General features: G+C 39.5%; 1 protein-coding gene across 17 annotated transcripts in view; it reads right to left on the reverse strand.

Annotated features, from left to right (window-relative positions):
• Window positions 1–23954, reverse strand: part of NFIB (nuclear factor I B) — a 340661-nt gene that overhangs the window by 71281 nt on the left and 245426 nt on the right. For all 17 annotated transcript variants that reach the window (XM_077345073.1, XM_077345064.1, XM_077345062.1 and 14 more), the window contains exons 4-6: window positions 6381–6449; window positions 4781–4901; window positions 3945–4063 (exon numbers count right to left, since the gene is read on the reverse strand). In XM_077345073.1, the coding sequence (XP_077201188.1) occupies window positions 3945–4063; window positions 4781–4901; window positions 6381–6449 (309 nt within the window). The remainder of the gene's footprint in view (window positions 1–3944; window positions 4064–4780; window positions 4902–6380; window positions 6450–23954) is intronic.

The following is a 23954-nucleotide window of genomic DNA, read 5'->3' on the forward strand; positions in this document are numbered from 1 at the left end:
CAACTTCACAGTAAAGAAGATTTCCTCAGTCAAATAGCTGCAATAGTTTCTGGTAAAGGCAATCACTTCAATGTGTGGTGAGGAAAATGGTTTATAAATGGCCTTCAAAGGACCACTCCTGAACTTACAGTGTTAGGTGTTCCTCTGTTTGAAAATGCATGTGCAAAAGTTGCTTTTAAATAAGTGTTCATAGTATATTCAGCACAAAGTGAAGTAAATAAATGAAGCATTCTAAATTGATGGATCAGCAAAAAGGATGGGAAAGGAACCCATTAAAATTTTGATTAAATACACTGTGAAAAGATATTTGAATAAAGGAGAGGGACCTTTGGCTATGGGACAAAGTACTGAATGAGATAAATCGGTATCAAGGGAAAGCTAAATAAGAACTTTTATGGTTGGCACCACAGCTGCTCTTTATAGTATAATGTTCACTCTAGAAAAAATGCACAAGACTTAAAAAGCCATAACAATTATATTCTGAATGTTAAATTAGGAGAAAATTTAAAAAGAAATTCATAACTAATATAAATCAGAAACAAACATTTTTGCAAATTTGGATTATACTTCTGGAATGCATCTGCTTGCTATTTGAAATAGATGACTGGGTAGCTTTCATAGCAAGATAAAACTGCGAGAGGAAAAAAGAGGGACAAGACAGACATTTGCTCATTCTGAGAATGGATAACTGTCTCAAGGTCAAAAGAAACGATGAGATCCTTGTGTTGTTGAAAGCATATTCCAATAGTCCACATACTTTTTTGTAGCACAAAAGATCTTTACAATACCAAACAAGGACATAAAATTAAATGGAAATAAATCAAAAGAAGAAATTAAACTAGAACTAAAAAGCAAGTTCTAAAAAGCAAGAACTAAAAAGCAATCCCACCAAAGTTATTACATTAGGACTTTGGTTGCCACTTGAAGGAGTTAAATACATGCTTAAACTTCGCTTAAAACTAATGCTATTTTAAAAACTCTCATCAAGTCTACAGAAATGCAACTTCATAATATTGTAGGCCATCATTCATTTACAAGCTAGTTAGTTCATGCCATATCACTCACAAACTTTGCATGAACATTGGCAAATTCTGCAAAACAGAAGGAAATGGTTTAATTCACCAATTAAACCAGTTAAGGGCCAACAGCACGTTATGCTGGTCAGTTACTGTCTATCCTGACAGGATAGTTAGTCCAACAATTCATGAACAAGAAGGGTCAATGTAATTTAGATCACAGCACTAGGGTGATGTATTTTTTTAATCTTAAAAAACAACAACAAAAGCCCACTCTGCTCCCCCATGTTGTTTTCCTAATTAAAACCAGCTCTCATGGTAGGTAAGAAAACAGGAACTTGTCTTTGCATGTCTTTTTCATTCTTTACTGGGCCTAATTCCCCCTTCCAGGGTGGGTGGGTGGTAGTTTAATTTGAAAAAAACATCAAAGATGGAGAGAATTAACACTGTTTTGCTCCGTTCCAGAGTCCCAAATTAAATATGATTACAAATCCCCAATGTAATGACTACATATGAAAGACGTGGTTGAAATAGAGTTTCCTATTTAGATAGTTCTTTAAACATATTCACTAGTTGATGGAAACAATAAGACATGTGGATTTACAAAAATAGAACAGAAAAATCGCCTAGGAGGGTGCATTTAAATTATACATGTACACAGGAAGTAATACTGAGTCAGATTATTTACAAGAGCCTAGAACTTTAAATGAGCAGGAGCTGGCAGCTTGGGGGGCAAGTAAGCAGTTTGTAGGAGAGGTAGGTAAATTACCATGTTGACTAGTTTGTATGCAAGTTTAAATATTCTTAATTTGAGAACTGGGCAATTTGCAGATTTGAGGAATCAGAAGGTAGAACAGTATCACCCAGATTAAGGAAGTTTTTTGGAGTTCATTTTGTGCCTGTAACAGCAGCCCTATATTTTGAAACAAGATTGGTAAAACCATCTATCTCTGTTTCTCTATGCTGTAAAAAGGTTTACCTTCCTGACAGTGAACTGAAGTCACTACAGACATGATGCATCTCTGCATTTAAATGTTGAATGACAGGTGCATTCCAGGTTGAGGCCGCATATGGAAATAATGACAAGCATTTAACCCTTTAACCCCTCCCATCATGATTTTGTTAACTGAAATTATCTGCCCCCTCATACAATTAGCACCTCACAGGAAAGAAGCCCTTTGAAAAACTGCGGGTTTTTAAAAACTTTAAAGTATAATTAATATCATGTGTGTATACGGGAACAAGTGGTTGTCCATTAGCAAATCTAAATGGGAACCAAAGGGTTTAACCCGCTTTCCCTATAAGATGAATCCTCAATTCAAATTGCATCCCTAGAAATCACCAGAAATCCATCACTTCTGCCACACCTTCTTTAGCCCTCAAACAACTATTAAAAACCAAGGGACAACAGGAACAATGCTAGAAAAGGTGGAACCTTACAGTGCCATCCTAAACCTAATTACATCCTTTTAAAGTTCTACGGGCTTCGAAGGGTGTAACTTTGCTTAGTACTGAATTGTTACAATGCAATCCAAAATACATCTAATCAGGAGAATATACCACTAAGTTCAACAGCACTTACTCCCTAGTTGGTGTGCACGGAATTGTGAAGTTAGCCCCCAATTCTGAAATATATGCAAAAGTTCAATTTTTATAATTTATTCAACTATTTACTGAAATTTATATTCTGCTACCCTAGGAGACAGATGATTAATAACTCTTAAGAGTTTTCTAACTTGATAAGCTTAGGTTCCAATGAAACCTACTTCATTAAAATTATCAGTATGTATTCATGCAATACCTGAATTTTAGTAATGGCTGGAAGTCTTTAATAATGTTTATTTATTTATTTATTATATTTATATACCGCCCTCCCTGGAGGCTAATGTTGATGAGATTAATTTTCAGGGATGGGCATGAACTGCATGATGTGCCAAAGCTTGTGTCATATCAGGGTGCAGGAGGCTTGTCAGTGTCCTCATTAGACGAAGAAGAGTTGGTTCTTATATGCCCCTTTTCTCTAGCTGAAGGAGGCTCAAAGCGGCTTATAGTTGCCTTCCCTTTCCTCTCCTCACAACAGACACCCTGTGAGGGGTGAGGCTGAGAGCCCTCATATTACTGTTCGGTCAGAACAGCTTTATCAATGCCGTGGCAAGCCCAAGGTCACCCAGCTGGCTGCATGTGGGGGAGTGCAGAATCGAACCTGGCATGCCAGATTAGAAGTCCGCACTCCTAACCACTACACCAAACTGGCAGTCAATATCCCCGTGCAAGGCAATTTATTCAGCCAGGAGACAAGGGGCTTTGTCCCTGACAGTTTTTGTTGTTTGTTGCAAAGGGTGGAAAAATTGGGATTGGATTACTTTTTAACATAGAAGCTGTCTCCTTCTTTGGTGGTTTCCTTCCCTTTTCATTTCAACCCCCCACCCCAACCCCCAGGGCCATTGCAGTAAGATAAAGGATGGCTATTTGGGTCGGGTTTGAGGAACTACTTAGGTGGAAGCCATCAACTTTGTTTTCTGCTATTTTATCCCCCTCTCACATATGGGGCTATTTTTTGTTTCGCTCTGCAATTGAAACTCAACTGACCTGTTTCTGTGTATGTCAGCGTGCCTCTCTACACCTATTTTTGGAGTAATTAGGGCCCTGGGGGGCTTCCCCCTGGCATGCTGAATTGGTTAAGTTTGGTAGATCAGCTGGGTTTGGAAAATGTCCTGAATTAGGTTTTCCCATTTGTGCCTATCCCTATTTATTTCTACTAATGAACATAAGCATTCCAGTTGGAAAACTTCCAAAATACTTTAATCTAGTGGTAGATTTTAGTGCTGAATTTCAAATGATAAAGCATTAATGCATCCAAAGATTAAAAAGAAAATAATATAAGCAACAAAAATATGAAACAACTTTATATGATGTTGATTTACTCACCTTGATCTCTTTCATGCCATGTCCTACTTCCAGCAGCTGGTGAATTTGGGGAAGGATAAAAGTCCCCTGTTGGGCTTGGTTCCATATTCTCATCTATGGATATAGTCTTGGGTCTCTTACTGTAAGTGAACAAGAATTATGAAGTAATTTTATTAACATTTCTGTATATTATTTAAAAGAGACCCAGCAAAGAAGACTCACCAGAACATTACATTTCATGTCAAGGGCTACCTACTGATAAACTAGAATCTGAATTAGCTTGCCTTCCAGTCCCAAATCCTATGCTTCACCTAGTATGCTGAGGTTATGCATATTTCTACTTTTAGTATAGATTTCTCTAAATTCACATTATTTTTTCTAGCATTTGCCGCAAAATATCTTTAGTGTATTGAGAATCGAATTTTAAAAACTTGACATTTAAAAGCTGCCATTCTATTTTAGTGACTTAGAATGTCATAACATGCATCATGTCTTTGTATACTTTTCATTCTCAAGATTTTCTTTGAGTATTTGTCGTCATTTTTAATTAGTCTTTATTTACATTTTTACCAAAGTGTACATAAAATAAATTCATAAGGATGAAGATAACACCATAAAGATAATTCATAAATCAGGAAACAATTTAAACAATTAATTAAGGAAAATAATATTGTGAAAAGAAGTCAAAATACACTTCCCTTCAAGCACAATGATTTTAACTGTAATCTGTCTATACATCATTAATTAAAAATATAATTGTATGGTACATACTATGAGGGCAAAGTTATACTGAAAAATCATAATCCATCTGCAATATTACTTAGCTACAGATGCTTCTTTTTTGGTAGCATGCTCACCTGGTTGGTGGTGAGGACAGTGATCTCTGTAGGTTTACACTTGAGTTCATATCATGATAGTACGGTTGGCTCGGAAGTTCTCCGATTGGGAAGTTCACTCCAGCTCCCTGGGTTATAGGCGCTAAACAACACAGCATTGAAAGGGTCATTCTTACCTTTTAAATGTACAAAGGCCGCAAGATGTTTTTACATGTAAAGGAGGTCAGTATGAAACTAGTTTGATCTGAAAATAAGTTATCTATTTATGCATTTCAAAAGACTGCATGCTACCTCTCCAGAGATCAGATAGGTAGCTAATACCCAGTAGGCCATATAGTCATGTAGCTTTTACTATTTCTTTGTAATAAGAGTGACTTTTATATAATGTTCAATGCTTAAAATTGTATTTATTAGTTCAGATAATAGTATGAAGGCAGATAAATAGGCAAACATGATTTCTTGCTCAATAGCTTTGGGGACAGATCAGATGAACTTCTACAGCAGAAGAAAACACAGTGTATCAATAGACATCATGTAAATCACCACTGATTCATGGGAGACAATTAAATGTCTTTACGTTTCCATAGAGAATGCATACCAGTAGCACCAGACCATGTTAGTGTTAAGAGGAGCCTTGACCTTTGGTTTATGCATTTCTTTCTTCTCTGCTCTCTGTTCTAATTCACTTCATTTGTAACCTTGGATTGTACAGCAAGGGAAATAATAGGATGTCTATTCCTTATGTAATGTCAAACCATGGTTTGCATTAAAGAGACTTTTTAAAATTCTTATAATACTTATTAGCAGAAAGAAATACATTATTTGCTTAACTGATTTCTATCATGATCTATTATTAATACTTTCTGGATATCCCATAAGAAATTTATTTTAATTTTTGGGACAATGAAATCATTTGAATACCTCTACCTGTAACCTCTTAAATCATAACTGATATGCATACAACATTATTTACTTGAACCTCAGTTCCTTGGCATGGGGCTCCGTGTTAGGATATCTGCTAAGGCATCCAAGGATCCAGGTTCAGTCCTCAATGGCTCCAGTTAAAAGGATCAGTTAAGAGGGTATCTGAACATTAACCAGAGATCCTGGAGAGCTGCTACCAGTCAATACTGAACAACAGTACATACTATTATAAGGCAACTACTTCACAAGTTTATAATAATTTCATCAAAAAGTTGGTGCAGTGAGACATACTTATTCTGTGAAACTTTATTATGGAGCCTATGGTAAATGAGCTGTATTTAATATTCATTCTGCATACATAATCTAAAGAACTCAAAAAGACGGACAGGTGCCCAAAACCAAACAACGAATTTACAAAACTTCATTGCTATGATCCAAGCCAACAAGACAACCTCACAGGTTCCTAAAACACTATATTATACTGAACTTCTGTTCTTAATAAAAACAGCAAACCCCTCTCAATTGAGATACCTTATTTATAAATGTCCGGAGAATGGGGAATAAAAATACTTCACAGATCTCTCTCCAGATTTCTATTGTCCTTTTTATTTTGCATTTTGGTCTGGGAGTAACATGAAATCCTTGTAGATCTAATTAGAAAAAATTACATGAATTATGTCAAGAAGAATACACTTACTTCTGGACACCCGCACCAGTTCTGACACATTGAAGACTCCAGATTTTACAAAACTATCTTCAAGATACACTAAAAGGAAAAACACAAATGCACAATCAATTTTTGATAAAAAGATAAACAATTTAGCATTAACAAATGCAAGAAATCTTTCCAGAAAACACATTGACAAATTAAGGGAACAATTTTCAAGCCAATCAATCAACTGCTTGAAACAGCAACTAAGCCCCACATTGGCATAGTTGAGAGATATGATATGGTGGCATATCTGGAGATATCTTAGTCAGGGGTGGCCCAATCTGTAAATATCTAAATCTGAACATGGAACCATACTAAGCCAAAACAAATTCCATGCAAACCTGGAAGAACCCCAGGTTTGTAGAAATAGCTGAAAAATGTTTAAAAAAACAGCCTGGAGGGGGTTAAAATCCCCTCAAGAGCATTAGGTTACATCTGTATGATCATGTCAAGGACACTTAGAACACATAGGAAACTTATGAAAGAAATTCTAGAGAAAAGGGCAATTTTCACAAACAGCCCAGGAATAAACAAGCATTATTCTGTCATATCCCTATCACTGGCTTCTCAGAACTCTACTCATATAAAGCGCAATTCAAACACCAGTCAGATCTTTAACTCTTCCAACTGAGGATGTAAGGACAAAGTACCCCAAACAGATGGGCAAGAGTACTCCAATTTTTGTTTCTTGGAACTGCAAATACCTTCTCTTCATCCCTGAACTGCAATATGTACGTATTATGTATTTTCTCCACAAGGCCTTTTCCATCAGCAGTTACAGTCCATCATACAACAGACCTTGGTGATTTGCAGGCAGAATACCAGAGCGATATCAGCATAACTCTGGAACTCTATCCCTGGGCAGACTCATCTGTCCCTTTCTGTTGTTGTATTTTGCCATTGAGTAAAGACTGTTTTGTCTGATTGGGCGTATTGAGGATCCAGTGCAACTCTCTACAAGGGATGGGTAAATACTGGCCTAATGACAACATTACAATCTCCAACAGGTAAATCCTGCAATGTGTGAACTCCTAAGGAGGAGGGAGGATGTAGGAACTATAAGCATGCAGCTAATGTCAGTGTCCCAGCTCTGTGGATCACACCACAGGCAGACTGAACAAACATGATATCTGAGTGCAGTTGGACTCAAATTTTGTGCTACTTCAGACCAACACGGCTATCCTCTTGAAACAAGCTATCTGTTAGAATTGCTGGACAATTAGTACTATTGTGTCTAATTTGGAACTTAAAATGTATATTTTGGTTTGGAAATAATCATTGCTTTCAGTGGACACCATTTTCCAAATCTGTAGTTTCTATGGCCAGATGAGTCTTCAAAAAATACCAACTTCCACCCCCAAAATATAGGCTCCCTACATTAACTGTTTTTAAAATTAAACAACCAAATCAAGTTTCCTCCCCACTAAAGAGCCCTATGAAGTCAATGTGTTCAACTGGATAAGGTGATAGCCTGAAGCATCACTATTTTGTCATCAATTTTATTTGCTTTTCTTTAGACTTTTCCCTTATAAATTCTAAGTAAATTTAGGAATGGGAAAAAAGTCTAGCATATGCAGTGTTTCCCAACCCCCGGGCTGCGACCCGGTACCAAGCCGTATAGCCCTCGGTACCAGGCTGCGTCAAGGGGAGGGAGGCGCAGGTGTGCCCCCCCTCCGCGGTGCAGCGCTCACTGTGCCGGGAGCGACTGGCTGCTTCGGCGGCCAAATCACTCAAGCCTAGCTATGCTCAAGCCTAGCCAGGGCAGGCGCGGGGGCAGGCGCAACAGCTCTGCACCTGTGCGTTTGCGCCTGCCAGTGAGCGTTGTACTACGGGGGAGGGAGGCGCGGGCAGCTCTGCGCCTGTGCATTTGTGCCTGCAGGCGAGCGCTGCTCTCCCTCTCTCCCCCCCCGGTCCCTGGCCTGAAAAAGGTTGGGGATCACTGTGCTAGGGCATTTAATCAAGCTGAGTGCACCAGATAACAGCGCTCATTCTTTCTGTGTTTCAGCAGCAGCTACAAGAAAACAAAATTATTTGTTAGACAGAATCATGGTAAATACAGAGGAGGACTATATCATAGTCTCTGTGCTTATCTGCCACAATAGGCAACGTTGAGATCTAAGGCAGAAGAGAGTGAAGTAATATTTCAATGATAAAGAAGAGTTGCCATTTGTTTCATTTCAGCAACAAGAAGAAAACGTTTCTCTTTTCTTCAGCACTTTCCAATGCAGTCAAGGGAGAAAGAGGGAGCACTACTATTTTTAATATTACTTTTACACAGTATTTTTCTGAAAAATGAAAGCAACCAGTCAAGATGTGTGGTTGTATCTCAAAAAGTTTTTCTAGCTTGAAACAAAAAACTATCTTAGAAACAAAAAGGCAACTCCCCTTACAATTTCTATTTTAAAAGTTACATAAATTGTTTTTCCATCTTCTCTAGATAAGAATAATGTGGTCAAATAACTAGGGTTGCCAGGTCTGTCAGTATTGCCAGTGGAGGATAAGGGGGCACCATCCAGGAGTCGGGAGGGATGACGTGAAGTGGTGATGTCACCTGGAAGCAACATCAGGGAGGTGCTCTGGCTTTTGGGCAAAATTCTAGGCTAGAATTAGCTTCTAATCATAGTTTTGCCCAGAAGTCAGTGTGTCACCCTCCAAAATCACTTCTGGGTGATGTCAGCACACTGTGTTAATTTGTGGCTTTCTTCCTGTTTGTGGGGACGAGATGCATCCAGAAAGTAGGGGACCTACTCCCAGGCCAGCGGACCTGACAACTCTATCAGGAGCTTAATCAGTACAAAAATATACATCATCCCTAGCACTGTGTTCTACAATTCAAGTTGGATTTCAAAGGTGTCTTTGAGAACAGGAAGGTATACAAAAAACGTTCAAGCACCAGGAGAATTTGATAATGATATCTAGTTAGTAAATCCACCATGACTGGGTACTAGACTTCCAGCTGTGTGACAGGAAAACATTTTACATGAGTAAAGTGCTGATATTGTAGAGGCAGTAAAAGATAATTGGCAGGAAAGTCTTGCTAACTCTTGAACATGGAAGCATTTGATGTTATGCATGAGTGACTATGCTATACATAGCTTCTGGGTACTAACTTTTATTAGGAACAATGCTTCAGTTTTACATCAGATTATCATGCATATAAGGAGACAGAAATACTTTTTTGTTTTCTCCAAACAGCATGGTGATTTTAGACATTCATCAATAGATGAAGTAGTCTTGTATTTTTTACATTAACACAAAAAGACATTTAAATTCACCTTCCTGGTATTTATTTCTAAATTATCCCAGTCTGATGGTCAGAGTCTTCACTATTCAAACTTAATGTAAGAATACAGTGGTGTCAGTGACTAAAAGCTAATTTTTCTCAAGAGATAATGTCATGTGGAAGAGTATAATTCACTAATTATTATCATTGTTAAATTTAAAATCTGGTGAAGGAAAAGAAATCTGCCTGCAAAAATCCGAACAATATAATTTATTATAATCAGAGGGTCAATCAAATAAGAAGCTTCTATATCTATAGAGCAAAGAGCTGGGACAAGGGAGAGGTTAATTGCCTTCTTTTTCAAGGAGGTATGAAAACCCCTACTTTAATACTACAATTATGAAGCGGGTGTCATTGTGAATACTGGGCAAAGAACCAAGTACTGTGTGCACCCCATCTCTCAGAGACAGGTTCTGAGAAAATTGTCATAACACTGCCTGTGTAAAGGAGTACCTGGAGGTTATGCTATCTTTTGAAAAGGCAAGCTGGTAGTTAAAAAATGGATTTTCTTCCACTCATACATAGTGAAATATCAACTGTAAGTCTTGAACATTTTTACTATATATAAAACATAAAGTGCTTCCAAGGCCTACCTTTTTCAGTATACTTTATCACTGCAATAACTTCCACAACAAAAGACCTGCCTTTCCACTTACTTCAATACTTATTCCAGTATTTACAAAACTTATCCCACTGAACACATTTCAGTTTCATTATATTTTTATGAACAGAAATTATTATGGATTTGCACTTTGCTCATTGCCACATTCCAAAATCAGAAACTGTCTCTAGTATCATAAAGGTAAAGGTAAAGGTATCCCCTGTGCAAGCACCGAGTCATGTCTGACCCTTGGGGTGACGCCCTCTAGCGTTTTCATGGCAGACTCAATACGGGGTGGTTTGCCAGTGCCTTCCCTGGTCATTACCGTTTTACCCCCCAGCAGCAAGCTGGGTACTCATTTTACCGACCTCGGAAGGATGGAAGGCTGAGTCAACCTTGAGCCGGCTGCTGGGATCGAACTCCCAGCCTCATGGGCAAAGCTTTCAGACAGCTGCCTTACCACTCTGCGCCACAAGAGGCTCATAGTATCATAGAACATCTTTAATAGGTCTCCATACTGGACATTTCATATGGATTTGGAAATGATCCAATCTACTGAAGTGTCCCCCCCTTTTTTTCCCCCTGTGAAGTCATAGCATGGGGCCCCATAGGATTTTCAAGGCAAGAGATATACTGAGGTGGTTTGCTACTGTCAGCCTCCACATCATAACTTTAGTTTCCCTTTGGTGGTCTCCCATCCAAAAACGAGCTAGGGCCAACTCGCCTTAGCTTTCAAGATCTGATGAGAGCAGGCTAACCACGTCAGGATGAAGTATGCTTAGCCACTACCTTATGTAACATTTTAATTGTATGGCAAAAAACTCTTTTTTGCAATACCATTTCATTAAAGTTGATTAGTTTTATTTCCCCAATTTTATATTAATATCATTAGCAATGAATGGACTCCGGGGAATGGTAGAGAACAGGAAGGCCTGGAGGATCATTGTCCATGGGGTCGCGATGGGTCGGACACGACTTCGCACCTAACAACAACAAAGCAATGAATTAAACTATAGTGCAGAATTATTTCTTAGAAGACGAAGATTCTCTTTGATAGTTTATATTCCTAATAACACCAAATGGCATCCTTTGAACAATTATGTCCATCAAGTTCAAACAAGGAAGTGGTGCTTGGGAAGATCCTGACTCTGGAAATCAGTCAATACCAGAACCTGAGCTTCTTATGAAAGTAAGAGGCAAAACTGAACATGGTGCAGTAGTTTACCGCTTCAGCATATGCGTGGGGAAACACATATTTGAGTATCACACATTCTTGTATGAGAACAAATTCTGAGTCCAGTAGCACTGATAAGACCAATAAAGCTCCACTTTGGGTATAAGCTATTGTGTGCTTTATAATTTATATATATGGTCTTAAAGGTGCCACTGAACTGAAGCTTTGTTCTGTTGCTTCAGACAAACACAACTACCCACCCAAATCATTCTTGTATAAGAAGGGCCTTTTTTTTACAGTCAGTGAAAATGCTGGTTTTAAATTAGTTCTCAGATGGTTCCATGTGGGGTGGTAATGCTGGCTGGGAAATAGCATTTTTGTTCTGCTACATTTGTTTTAATATAAGGGTGATATTTCTTCCATTACCCTGCTGATTCCAACTCTGGGTGTGTGTATGTGTATCTTCTGTTGGCTCCTGAAGAATTTCCTTTAGGAAAAGAAAGGCAGCAGAACATAATTTAAAAATGCGATACTTTTAAAAATTATTATAGAACATCTTTAATAGGCCTTCATACTGGACATTTCATATGGATTTGGAAATGATCCAATCTACTGAAGTGTTCCCCCCTGGGGACCACTGATATTTCAGACATCCTGGGAGCTGGATTCTATGAACTGTGAGTGGAAGATATTTGCTGACATGGATCTTTCTTGCCTTATCCTTTCCCTAGCAAGCCTGTCAGCTAAAAAACAGCTGATGCCAGGAGAGGAAAAATTCTTGTGGGCAAGAAGCCACAAGGCATGGGAATTGGAGTAGAACAGGAAACTGGGTGAAATCACCTTCACTTTCACTTCCACCTGCAGAGCCTCTTGGACAGTGGACACTGAATGGGGGGGGTTGCCTTATTCCATATCACCAGAGCCCCCCCCCCCCCAATGTCCAACACAATTTTATCACTCAGGTTCCTGCAACATAGCATTTTTTTCAGTGATCATAGGGGGTTCTAGAAGAAGAGGCTGCCAAGAAGGGTTTGCTTGTCTGTGTGCCCTTGTAATCACGTTTTATAGAATGCAACTCTGAGTTACATAATTTATATGGCCTTTTTTTGAACGTGTGTCATCTATGTATTGTTTTACATCACAAATGTGGTCAATCCTCTTAACTACAAGGTGAAGGGCAGGACATGGGAAATCTTGAACAAGGATTTTCAGTTACAGCTACAGTCTTGGTTGTGCACTGACTGTTCTTGATTCTCCCTTTCAGTGAATACTCTTGGAGGTTGGTGACCAACTCTCTAAGGCTTTGAGGAACTGTTTCTTAACTTTTACTACCTTGCACATAGGCATATACATAGGGATGTGTCTTGACATTTTTTATCATACACAAATAACACCTGTTAGTTACATTTTGGATCTATTGTTTCCTTTATTCTGTGAAATGATATGGGATCCTATTTTTTTTAACCAATGATGTATCTTGATTTAACCTGCTCATATTGGCTATATCTATTCTACTGATACACAGATACAAGCAATATGAAAATTTGGCATGTTCTTAGTGGTTTCAAACAACTAAGTGTTTTGTAGATGTTACATTTGTTGTGAAAACCCAGGGAAGATAGTGGTGAGGTAAGATCCTTTGCTTGGCCCTGAGATCCATAACCACAGTACAGCTGCACAGCCCAAGTTTCAATTATCTTGATATACTAGTACAACATCTTGTGTATTTTGTTGTGCTAATGCAACAGCACTTGCATGGCTCAGCATCTCCTACTTGACTTGTACAGAACGTAGGACCAAGTCGTGCCACTAAATTTTGAGTTTCAACTGTTCCGTAGTACTAGTTGGCAAGCATATTTAAACCGAGTCCCTTGACTAGATTTTGTTATGGGGTGTACAAACAAGGTAGAATTTGCCCATCAATGCAAAGTCAAGAACAACAAACACCTAATATGCTGCAATAATTCCAGGAAAGAACAGCTCAGTTCATAATTGAATATGGAGCTCTGCCATCTGAGTTGTTGCCCTGTAGCAATATCAGGAAATGAGAAAAGGAGAAATCAACATACATAACATAATACAATTTTTCAATAGAGATTTACCTAGTGTAGCATATATTTTCAAAAATAGGTCAGTGGGAACTGAGATTTCTTCATTCTCAGAGACGTGCTAATGGCCTGAAGTTCTCAGTAAATCTCTCTCCCTGTTCTTGTGTTTTGGGGACGATTAGGCAACATAGTGGCTCTGGCAAACTAAAAAAACGTGAACCATTCTAGAGAGCTTTTCTGAGCAGGTAATAGGGTTGAGGTCAGCTCTGATTAGTATTTGGATGGGAGGCTTCCAAGAAATACCAATGTCCTGACATGAAGGCAGGCAATAGCAAACCATTTATGAACTCCTCTTGCCCTGAAAACCCTATGAGGTGACCATCAGTCAGCTGTGATGCCGGCAAAAAAAAAAGAGGTTGTATTGTACAAAATGGCTCTACTAACTTTCTTCGATAAATGATTATGGACTACAGACTATACTGCCGTGTTTAGGTTAATTTAAGTAGGATCAAACTTATGTTATTTCGGTACCACTTAACGTATCATACAGTGGACCCCAACTTTTTTATCACCAGGGACCAGTCAATGCTGGCAAATATTACTGAGGTCTGGGGGGGAGGGAGGTAGTCTTTTGCCAAGGGACATTGCCACCGCCACCTGAGCCCCTGCTCCACTTGCTTTCCTGCTGGCGCCCCTGATTTCCCGCCGCCCGCTGGGGGGCGCTGCCAGCAGCAGCTGTGCAGTGCCCCGCCAAGGGTGGGCCCCCAACCATGGTGGCTGCTGGAGAGCACCAAAGGTGAACCGGCTGCAGAGTGACAGGGCAGCCCCCAAGGCAGTAGCTGGGGAGGAGGACGAGGAGGAGCCGCAGCCCAGTACCAACTGATCCACGGACCGGTGCCGGTCCCTGGACCAGGGTTGGGGACCACTGATCTAATATGCTATGCTTCAGTTCTTTCTGTTGGTTCCAAACTTCTAGAATCCTAATGCTTTGGTTACAGAATATCTTGTTTATTCTACTTTTGTCCAGTTTGGTTGTTTGGGGCCAGTTAAACATAACAGATGAGTAGTATGGGGTCTGCTGCTGATCTGTGTAGGCTGAAATGGCAGAGAACCATTTTTCTTGAATGGTGCCAGCCATTTCAATCTAACAATAGGTGGGACCACCAATCGGCTAAAAGGTAAAGGTAAAGGTATCCCCTGTGCAAGCACCGAGTCATGTCTGACCCTTGGGGTGACGCCCTCTAGCGTTTTCATGGCAGACTCAATACGGGGTGGTTTGCCAGTGCCTTCCCCAGTCATGACCGTTTACCCCCCAGCAGCAAGCTGGGTACTCATTTTACCGACCTCGGAAGGATGGAAGGCTGAGTCAACCTTGAGCCGGCTGCTGGGATCGAACTCCCAACCTCATGAGCAAAGCTTTCAGGCGGCTGCCTTACCACTCTGCGCCACAAGAGGCTCATCAATCGGCTATTAGGTTTAAATGGCTGTTTAGGTTTAAATGAACCATTAAACCCTTTGGTTGCACTCTCCCCCACTTTGAAGCAGGGAAAGCAAAATGGACAAGTTAAATGGCTGCTCCCTTTCTGAGGTGGAGATAAGAGGAACCAAACTTGTCATACTAGCTAGGTTTGGATGGGGGCCTTCTGTTTGGGTTTGGTTGCTACTCCCAACTGGGTGTTTTAGGTTTGTGCCCATCCCTAGTTGTAATCACTAGCTGTCTAGGAAACAAACACCAGAGAAATAGAGTGCTTCCTTTCTTTGGCTAAATAAGAAGAATTGTACAGACTTGTACTTTTCTCTGCTATAAGTAATATTTCCTTTAATTTTTACCCAATACTGAGTGGAGCAGATCACGTCCTGAGCAAAACAGAACTGTTGTGATCTTAATATGGGTAATGCAAGACCCAGCATGGCTCCAGATGGCTGCTGAGCAGGGATTCCTGTGTTAATGAGCAGCCACTCATGTACATAGCTTGGAGAAAACACTGACTAGAACAACAGTTCATGTGCTTCTTTATTCCAGGTAGTTCAGGTGACAAGTTATTTTATTTATTTATTTATTAGATTTTTACACCACGCTCCCATATGGCTGAGGGTGGTTTACATATAACGTTGCAGGGTGATACATGAAATTACCTAAACATATAACATAGACTAAAGTACCATAAACAATAATCCAACAGTGGTTGTAATTCAGTTGTTTTTTTTAAATCTTTTTCAGAACTGGTTTGCTGTGAACTTTTAAAAATAAAATTGCAGGACATGCTTGATAGATGTGGAATACCAAAGGGCTATTCATGTGCTTGACAGAAGTGGTTAAGCTGGTTATGTTGGTAATTTAGTTTCCAGGATATACTGTCATTTTATATTGTCCTGCCATACAGCTATTCCCTCAAATTACACTGCAGTAAGTGGATTAAATTTTGTTCTGTATTTCAAAACTAAAATATTAAAATAGCCCTTCCAGCAGATCTTTCAAAAAACAAAAACCCTATCATAACCATGAACATGATGCACCTGTGTGCCACTGTGACAGATGGACAAAAGTGCTGACCCTTTCTGTCACTCACTCATCTCTGTATGCCTATTTGATTTATATGCAGGGCAGCTAAGAGCCAACCAAGACCCATGGATTTCTAGAAGGGCCAGGTGTGAACCAGGAGTGGTGTCTGTTTAGAGTTAGGTAAGTTTTGTACCTCCAGGGAATGAGACTGGATGGATCCTGTCAAGTGGACTTTATAGGTCTCAGGCTATTATAATATTTATAAATATTAAGAATAAATAAACATTAGGGAATAACGGGATGATATGACTAGGGGACTACAAAGAGGATACACACACCAGTATACCTTTTGGCAGTTAATTAAACCATAGTTAATTAAACCATGGTCAAAGCCAGGAGAACCTCATGAGGGCTGGGTGTATGCTTCAAGAAAAGGTAGCTGAAAGGTAGTTTTGACTCTCAAAAGCTTATGTTTCAAAAATCCTATTGGTCTCTACTGAACTCTAATCTAGCTGTCTACCAAAGTAGAAGGAGGATTCCAGCTTTCCTACAAACCTGGAGATATCACCTTTGTTTCTGTAGGGAGCACCCATTTGGAATTTGCCTCTGTTCTAGGAATATGCTTGGTTTACAAAAATTCTGTGATAGCATTCACCTTGTGGCAGCCACCAGATTAAATCCACCTTTAATGAAATTAGTACATCATTTCCCCCACTGCTGTTCATCCAATTCATTCATGATACATTAGTTATTTTGTGTGTATAGGGATAGATCTAGGGAATTTAGCCCCAAACTAAATCAGATTCTGGCCCTAAGCTAGGAATCAGTTGTTTCCTCTCGGCAACAAAGTTATTAACATTTTAGAAGTTTTTCATATAAAGCTGGTGAAAGTGAAAAACAAGTACATAAACTGCACTCTCATGTTTTAATACCTGTTTTCAGTTTCACCCATCGGGTTTTGTGCTTGTAATACACATTTATAGCTTTCCTTCTGATCCTTTCTCTTCTTTCTGTCCTACCCTCCATTACAGCCATTTTGTGAAGGTGGTCATAATATTTTCTTAAACAGCAAAATTCCCACCATCCTTATCCATCCATGGTTCCTCTATATATTTATAAAACAGCTTGGGGGGGGGGGGAACGTGTCCGGCTGTCCAAGTTGGAATAGGGCCAATCAGGGTACTGGCCTTGCCCCTGCAGCTCCCACCCTCTGTCCCTGAGGTCTAGCCTCTTTGCTCTCAAATGAGCCTTATTGCCTGGAGCCAGCAGCAGGTATGGGGAGAGTGCCCTGGGCAAAGGGTCATGGTGGAGGGCCTGCTAACGAGGTCCTCTGGGCCTGCTAGGCTGGGCCTGCTAAGGAGCTCTGTCCCCTCCACAAGTGTTGCTGGAAATGGTGGAAGAAAGCAACACGATTTATACATAACTCTCTCACCTGTCAATCAAGCCAGGCAGCCAATCCCCTTTCTCCATGATTTAAAGGGACCACAATGCCCATTAATTTTTTTAAATCAATACTTCTCCGTTGAAACACCTATGCATAGTGCTTCTTTACTGCTACCACTTATGGAATCACAAGTCTTGCTTCTCTTAAAAATAAATCTCGTTCCTGATTGTGGGGGAAGCTTAGAGAGACATGCTCTGTGTTACAACTTTGGGGAAACATTTTTTTTTTGCCTTTGCCTGTACGATCGAACGCCTATTCGTTGCTCCAGGCAGTTCACTTAAAAAAAACAACTCCCATCCCTAGGAGAGGGAGGCAGGTGCGAGGATGGAACACTGGATGCAGAAATAGCGTTTTGTTGCCTCCATACATTTTTTTTTTGCTGATGGCCTGCTGGTTGCTCTTCAGTAGGTAGCACTACATATGTTGATGAATCTTTTTGAGATTCACTAACTTTTTGGGATTCACCAACTAGAGCTTTAAAATGGAGGATGTTTACTGCTCAGACGCTGCATGTTGGCGACACAATATGGAGAGGCTGGAATATAACAACCAAAGGTAAGTATCTCACTATTTGTAAAGGGTGCAGAAATCCCCAAAGGAGTCACAGATTTTAGAGAGTTTCAGGTATGTGTAGCAGAAAAAAAGGTTATACATAGTAAAGTATAAAAAAGTTTATCAAATTTGTATTTTTAATAATTAAGTTCTGTATCAAATTTGAACTTTTAAGCCATTCACTCTTGGCTCTTATGCAGGTACATATCACACTCTGTTCAGGGGCTGATCTGGTACATGATGGCGTTAAAATATCATTTATAAGTGTCTCATTGAGATAAGGGAACATGAAAGTATGAATCTTTAGCTGGAGTCTACTTTTGCTTTAAAATTTTTTTTGCAAAAAATACATTAAAAGGCTATAATTATTTTTAAGCTAGAATCATAAAAGGGATTAATTTTTTTTAAGGACAAGTGGTAAATAACATAATATCCAGCACTACAAATAAAGATTGAAACACTTCTTAGCAGCAGACTTGGAAGGAGCACCAATATTGTCAGAATCCATCACACTTTCCCTTTTTGGAGCCCAAGACGTAGCATGTATAAGAGACATAATTAAATCTATTCAGTTATATCATAAAACAGATCAATGTAGTGTTCACTTAACATAACTGCAGGTGCCCAGAAAGCAAACAAGTACAAATATGTTCTGATTCTATGTATTCATTCCTACAGTATTCTGCCAAACATTTCCAATATTATATAGGACATTATGTATATTGAAATTGTTTAAACGATGGTGACGCAAGGGATTTTGAGACAGAATTTTCTCTTCCACTCCTACTATGGAGGCTAGTTCTCTACACACAAGAGGGTAACTTGAAGTGCAATAAAATAACAAGGCCATCTGTGCTCAGAATTGCATGTAACTCAAGAAAAACTGCTGATTATATTTTCAAAAGAAGAGCTATAAAGACAAAGACCACCTGTTACTATTAAAAGATTAATCTGGAAGTCTATATTAAAAGTAAATCACAAAAGCCTTCCTTCTCTTAAATAGCTAATGGGGAATGATTATGTAACATTTATGGTCTGACTCAGGAGAATGAAGCTCTACCAGGTCATTGGAGTGTTTTGGTAAGATTCTTGTGCTCCACATCTGAGGAAGATATTCTAATTTTTACAGAAAAGGAAATAAGGATTTGTCAAAATGAGCAAATACAGAATGCTGTTGTCTCCTCTGTAGTGGCTAGACAGTCAACATTAAACAGAGCCAATTGATTTTGCATTAATAATACCTAATAATAGTAATACAGTATTATTATTACTATGAATTGTCACAGTCAAATATTCGACTGGTAGATACTATTCGGCAATTCTAGATCTAGCCAAGTTCTTGGGGAATTGCAGATACATCTTTGCAGGATTCTTGCTGTCCTAAGCAACACTGTCTTCTGAAGCTGAAGTTGTTTCTTGAGACTTCTAGGCACTACTTCAAGTGCCCCAATGACAACCAGCATGGTGGACATCCTTTTCTCCCAGAGACACACTAATTATATTTGCAGGTTTTCATTATTTCCTGATTCTCTCCCTGTTTTTCCTTTTCCCTTCTGCTGTCTCCTAGGACTGCAATGTCAATGATCCAAACCCTATTTTTCATTCTTTTCTACAACTGTGATATCAGGGGTGTTATGCTCTAGGCATTTTTGTTTGTAATCAGAAATCCCAAAGAATCTTTGTTCCATCATCCTTGTCTGGTTTGTACTCCCATGAATTTCCAGCTGATAGTAAGTCATACATCTTGCAAAGTTTGACTGCAGTTCAAGTTATTTTACTGCAGACACTGACCATATGAACGACTGTTTAATCTTTGGTCTTACAAAGTTGATATTTGCTGTTATCACTGCTCTTCTAAATCTTGGCTTTCATACGATTTGTTTTGAGTGCAGCTAGAATGAGTCCTTCTGTTTGTTTTCTTCAAGAGCCCATTTTGGAGCCACTACACCACCACCACTATAATAATTCTATATATGGAGTTTGCACTTGCAAGGAGGATTCCACAAGGTACAGGATAATTTGTTTTCCCACCCCATTAGCCGTGGTTTTGTGGTTTCCCTTTCATACAATAATTATATACTGTGCCCCCTGTTGTTATGCCACACTCATGAATCTCTGACCCCCTTTGTAAAACAAGGTGATGCATTTGAGTAGTATTGCTCTAATAACACAATACTTGAATCCTTTGATAATGCTAATTGATGGGAGGTACTGGGGGTTCCACTAAGGTAATCAACACTGAAAAGACAGATAGGCCTTGTACAGCCTAGGGAGGGGGAGAAAGTACTTCAGGAAATTTGGAGATGCTAATCAAGAGAGCAGAGAAACAAACCTACCCCTTCTATTGTTACAATGCAATAACAACACTACAACACTGCTCTACCACCATTGCCCTACCACAAACTGTATTTTCCTTTCCAGACACATGAAAAATATCATCCCAACAACATCATGTCAGGGAATAATTTTTCAAGGTTTTTTTGAAATGTGAAGTTTTTGGCAAAACAAGAATGGAGGCAAATACCATGTGGACAAAATAAGATTGCACAACAAAAGTTGCTGAATGTGGAATCAGCTATAGGGACAACCTAATGCACCCTCTCCTTTAAAAAAATCAATATATAAGCTTTCATGTATATCTTAAGCCGCGTGTTTAAATATGAAAGCTCATACCTTGAATAAAACTTTGTTGGTCTTAAAGGTGCCACTGGATTCAAACTTGTTTCTGCTGCTTCAGACCAATATGGTACCCACCTGAATCTATCTCCTTTTGCTGCTATGTTTGAAATAACTGCAGGAATACTGAATGCAGGATATATATTGTTACATATCCCCCTTTTCTAAAATATACTGTTCAATACACTAACCAGAAGAATACACTTTAAAATGCATAGCAGGAACCAATCTGATCCTGAACCCATCAAGACACTGGCTCTCATTTGTAAATAACAAGGCTTTAAGTAATTAACACTATTTTGGACAAACAGCTGTTCTGCCACCCCATCTTGTATGTTAAGACTAACAGCCCAAGTATCTATTATGTGTTTCAGGTGTGCCAGTTTAGCACATCACACAAATCTTTCTATCTAGAAGATTACCTACTTCCTTTTCAAACTGTTTGCAATAGTTTGCAAACCTGTGCCTTTATTTTCTGACATGATTGTGTATATGAGAACCTGTGCCTTTATTTTCTGACATGATCGTGTGTCAGCAGCACGAGTAAAAAAATAAGCACAACTAACTGAATTTGTTACAGATTATAGTTTTTCAGATTTTCTACTAAGTTTATCCATACATGTACACCTCCATAAGATCACACAAAACAAGCACGTAAAATCAGAATAATTAACTAGCACACTAAATTAAAAAAAAGGAAACAGCAGATAAAATTATTTGCAGAAGTCAGTACAGAAGGATAAAACTGTCTTTGCGTGACACCAAAAAAATAAAGTATTTTCTGGGTTTGGCGCCACTACTGTCACCCTAGGGGACTACAAACCCTACCAAAGGTGAGCTACATCAGCAAACCTTGAAGCTGGGGGATGTGCGTATCAAGTTGCAACAGGGCATGGCCTTGACCAGGTGTACTTAGAGGAGTCATCCAGCTTCAAGGAGGCCAGCCAGCTCTCAGTGGCACGCTCAACAGCAAAAGCCAACCCAGTTTCTATCACAGGGGATCCTGGCACTGACTTTATAGAGGGTATCAGCCAGGGCAGCCAGCTCTTTAAAGAAGCTCAGGAGGAACAGCCAGGGAGTTCACTAGTCGAAGGCAAGTATCCATTGGCCCAGGGTCCTGTTGCTTCCCAGAACTGGGGTGGGGAGAGACGACTGGCTGAGTCCAGAATTGCCCCTACCTTGGTGAGGCATTTCAAAGGCATGCCCAGGAGCAGCCAGGGAAGAGGAGCCAGACCAGTATGGGGAAATCCCCTCCTCTTGCTCTGTTCTGAGGCTATATCCTGGGTATGTGTCCAAAAAAAAAAAACAACCCTGGAGAGTGAGACAGCTTTGGATTCAGACCCAGTGGATCTTGAAAGTATATCAGGATACCAGGATAGAAATATCACCCCATTTTTTTGTAAACACCCACCTAACTTCAGAAAGAAGGGATGCACGGAGAAGAAACTTGGAAGGCAACCTTTAGTGCAGGTCCCATCCTGCCACTGATATTTCTTCAACAAAAGTAATTTTACAAACTGAGCTTGCAAGCTATTTTTGAAGTGCATATGGAGTTCAACTCAAGCATTCCAGTACTATAAAAGAAGACTTCCAGTACTATACTGACTGTGTAATGTCTTAATTTTAGTTGAATTATCTATGCAATTGGTGTATTTTCAGGAATAATTATTTTTTAAATTGGGCATAATGTTCCTTTATTTGGCAAAGGATATACCTCCTTCCTAGTTAAGAAGGGAAATTACCAGAGACCCAAAGAATGCAATAGCCTAGCCAACCTAAGAGAAGCCAACTTGTAATGCCAGCAGTCTTGCCAAATAACTCCAGTGCTTCCAAACTCCCTTTGTCTTGCCAAACCCTTGAGAAGGTGGTGGCATCCGAAACTGCAAAATGATGCTGCCAACATGCTGGCTTCTTCATAATCAAGATGAATCCCCAAACATGACATAGCAATGGCCCTGACAGCATGTGAAGATACAGGGGACTGTGAGAGAAAGATAAAACTTTCAACTAATAATTGTGGAAGGGGGGGGGGGGGAGAGAGAGACAGCAAATTATGCTTCCAAATTTGATAAGTTTGGGGGCCAAATCAGATTTGACAGCAGGATCTATGTGTATTTATTATTCATGCATCCATGCTTTTATATATAAAGTAGGAAGCGGGGCTTAACTGAAAAACAGACAAGCAGTGTAAGAACAAGGGGGAATAAACCCTGCCACCTCAAAATCCTTACTTTACTGCAGGAGTCCTCAACCTTGTTGAGTTTGTAAATATCTTTGAAATTTTGGAGAGAGTAGTGAACACCAACCTAAAATGGTTGGCACGGGAGTCAGAGCTGAATGCAATATGTTCCGTCCTTGTTTTGCAAAAAAAAATCAGAGAGGGGAAATAAATAGAAATGTCTGAAAGTCTCAAAGGGAGAGAGAAAGAGAATGGGAAATCAAAAGAAAAAAAGTGCGAAAGGGGAATGGAACCAAAAGATCAAGCGCTTACCAGTCCTCCTGATCTTCCAGTGGCTGCAGCTGTTTTTGCAGCTGTAGAAACCCCTGTCATTTGAGTGAGAGCAGCCAATACAGCCCTGCCTTATAATGGCCCTGCCCACTTTCTAAAAACCTTGACAGGCACCAGGATAAGTACTGGCAGGTGCCATGGCACCCAGGGGCATCTTGTCTTACTGTGTTCTGTTGCTTTAAAGAAAAGGAAAGAACCAGGCAAATATATGGTCAAGAATAGCTCCTTTCACGCTCAAGATTTTTTTTAGTAAATAAAGACTATTCTCACTGTACATATGACCAAGTAAGGCACATGGACTCCCCCCACTCCCCCAAAATCAATCTCCCCTATCATCCTGTCTAGCCCACAAACAATATACACAGTCCCGTAAAAACACACAAACATGACTGTCTCTCAAACTTACAAAAAGTTCAAATTAATAAACAAAAATAACCCTTGCTTTACTTTGTGTAAGCCTTCTTGAAAACAGTCACTGGCACTGCTGTAGTATAAATCTCTGTTTGGACTGCAGTTGAAAGCACCAACATACATTCCATTCTCTAGGCAAACCCAAGTCAAATATTTCTTCTGCTGAAGTACTGATATTCAGAAAGGTGCTAAGGGGAAGGGATGCACATCACAGGTGCTGCATTTTTTATGTCCTCTTTCTATACCTTTCTCTACCACGCTGCATGCTGCTATGTAGCTCTCCAGGTTCACAAACAGCTGGTAATACAGTACTACGAGTCTGCTGTTCCACATTTCTTGTGTGCAAGTAAAAAAATAT

Source organism: Paroedura picta, chromosome 7 (assembly GCF_049243985.1).
Source record: "Paroedura picta isolate Pp20150507F chromosome 7, Ppicta_v3.0, whole genome shotgun sequence".
Classification (NCBI taxonomy): Eukaryota; Metazoa; Chordata; class Lepidosauria; order Squamata; family Gekkonidae; genus Paroedura; species Paroedura picta.